We start from the raw sequence: 1,279 nt of genomic DNA, 5'->3' as shown, positions 1-1,279 counted from the left end.
GCAGGAGAGAGAGAGAGAGGAAGGGTCAGGAAAGGAGGAGAATGAGAGATGCGTCCCAGGAGTCTGTACTGCCCTGTCCACTTCTGTTCCTTGTCTCATCTTCCCCCTAGCCCCAAAAAGTAAAAATAAAAAATAAATGTAAAAAAAATAAAAAAGAAGCAGCAGGGCACAGAGCTTTCTGAGTTAGGTTTGTGGATGCAAACTCCTCCAGGTTCCCAGGTCTGAGGAGACATGCACTCTTCATTGCTATAAAAATAGAGGTAAACATCTGTAGTTCTGTGTTGCATTAATGTGTATCTGAAGAGACATATGCGAACAAAGGCATGCCATAACAATTTGCTTATATTTTTCTCTGTTTCCAGGTATGATAATTTTCAGAATCCCAAGAGGAGGAAAGGACAAGTTGGCTCAACATTCAGACCAGGACAAAAAATGACTCTAGCTTAGTAACTTGTATTTACTTGTAATCACTAAACTGTAACTGGAAATTACAAATGTGATTAAATCGGATTATTTATATTCATATGGATTTATTAATGCAGCACTTGAAGATAAGTTTCTTTTAAACTTACATGCTGTAAAACTATGTCACATTTTATTTTGAAGAAAATTGTCTTCCTTCAGATTGAAATTAAATTTTTGAGAGAACATTTGTTACATTCTGTCCAGATGTTTATCACATAAAATTTTAAATTTTGCTTTTTATTAATATAGGTGCCAAAACCTAACAATTATTTCATATCCCTGTTTATGTCCGCACAACAAATAGATTCTGTTTGAATAAACTGTAATATCTAATGGTGGAAATGTTTTTAAAAAATCTAGAAAGCCATTCTCTAATGGCCTCTGGACGTTTCAGAGAAAGGTGATACTTCATATGTTTGTTGGTAGGCAACTAGTCTAATATGTCCAGAATAACTATAGAAGGGGAAGAGAACTAGGTACGTTTTCCGTGAGTTTATAGCACCCTTTTGGAACATTTTGCCAATACTGGCAGGCTTTGCTTGATTGGATTTTCTTCCCTACTATTTACCTTCCTCAGGTAATTATAAAACATTGGTTTTTATTTTTTGGTGGTCTTTCATAGCCATTATGTGCCTTTTCACCTCTGTAGTGCTTTGGGGCATTGAGCGTTATTACCCTTTCTGTGATCACATAGCATGCCCAGACTTCCTCTGATCACTTCTCCAGGTACCTTAATAGTAGCAGCCTTCCTCAAGCCACTCCATAATGTTTGATTATATGATCCCCCTACATATTCCAATTTGTTATTTCATTC

General features: G+C 36.2%; 1 protein-coding gene across 1 annotated transcript in view; it reads left to right on the top strand.

The window, feature by feature from the left end:
• The window catches only part of PEX1 (peroxisomal biogenesis factor 1), a 23,970-nt gene extending 23,320 nt beyond the window's left edge, over positions 1 to 650 (top strand). Inside the window, 1 exon segment of the mRNA XM_010189782.1 lies at positions 363 to 650. Coding sequence (XP_010188084.1) covers positions 363 to 447 — 85 coding nt within the window. The 3' untranslated portion in view covers positions 448 to 650.
• Positions 651 to 1,279: the final 629 nt, after the last annotated feature.

The sequence above is a fragment of the Mesitornis unicolor genome, unplaced genomic scaffold (assembly GCF_000695765.1).
Source record: "Mesitornis unicolor isolate BGI_N332 unplaced genomic scaffold, ASM69576v1 scaffold37878, whole genome shotgun sequence".
In the NCBI taxonomy this organism is placed as follows: Eukaryota; Metazoa; Chordata; class Aves; order Mesitornithiformes; family Mesitornithidae; genus Mesitornis; species Mesitornis unicolor.
This window is presented reverse-complemented; position numbering and strand designations above follow the sequence as displayed.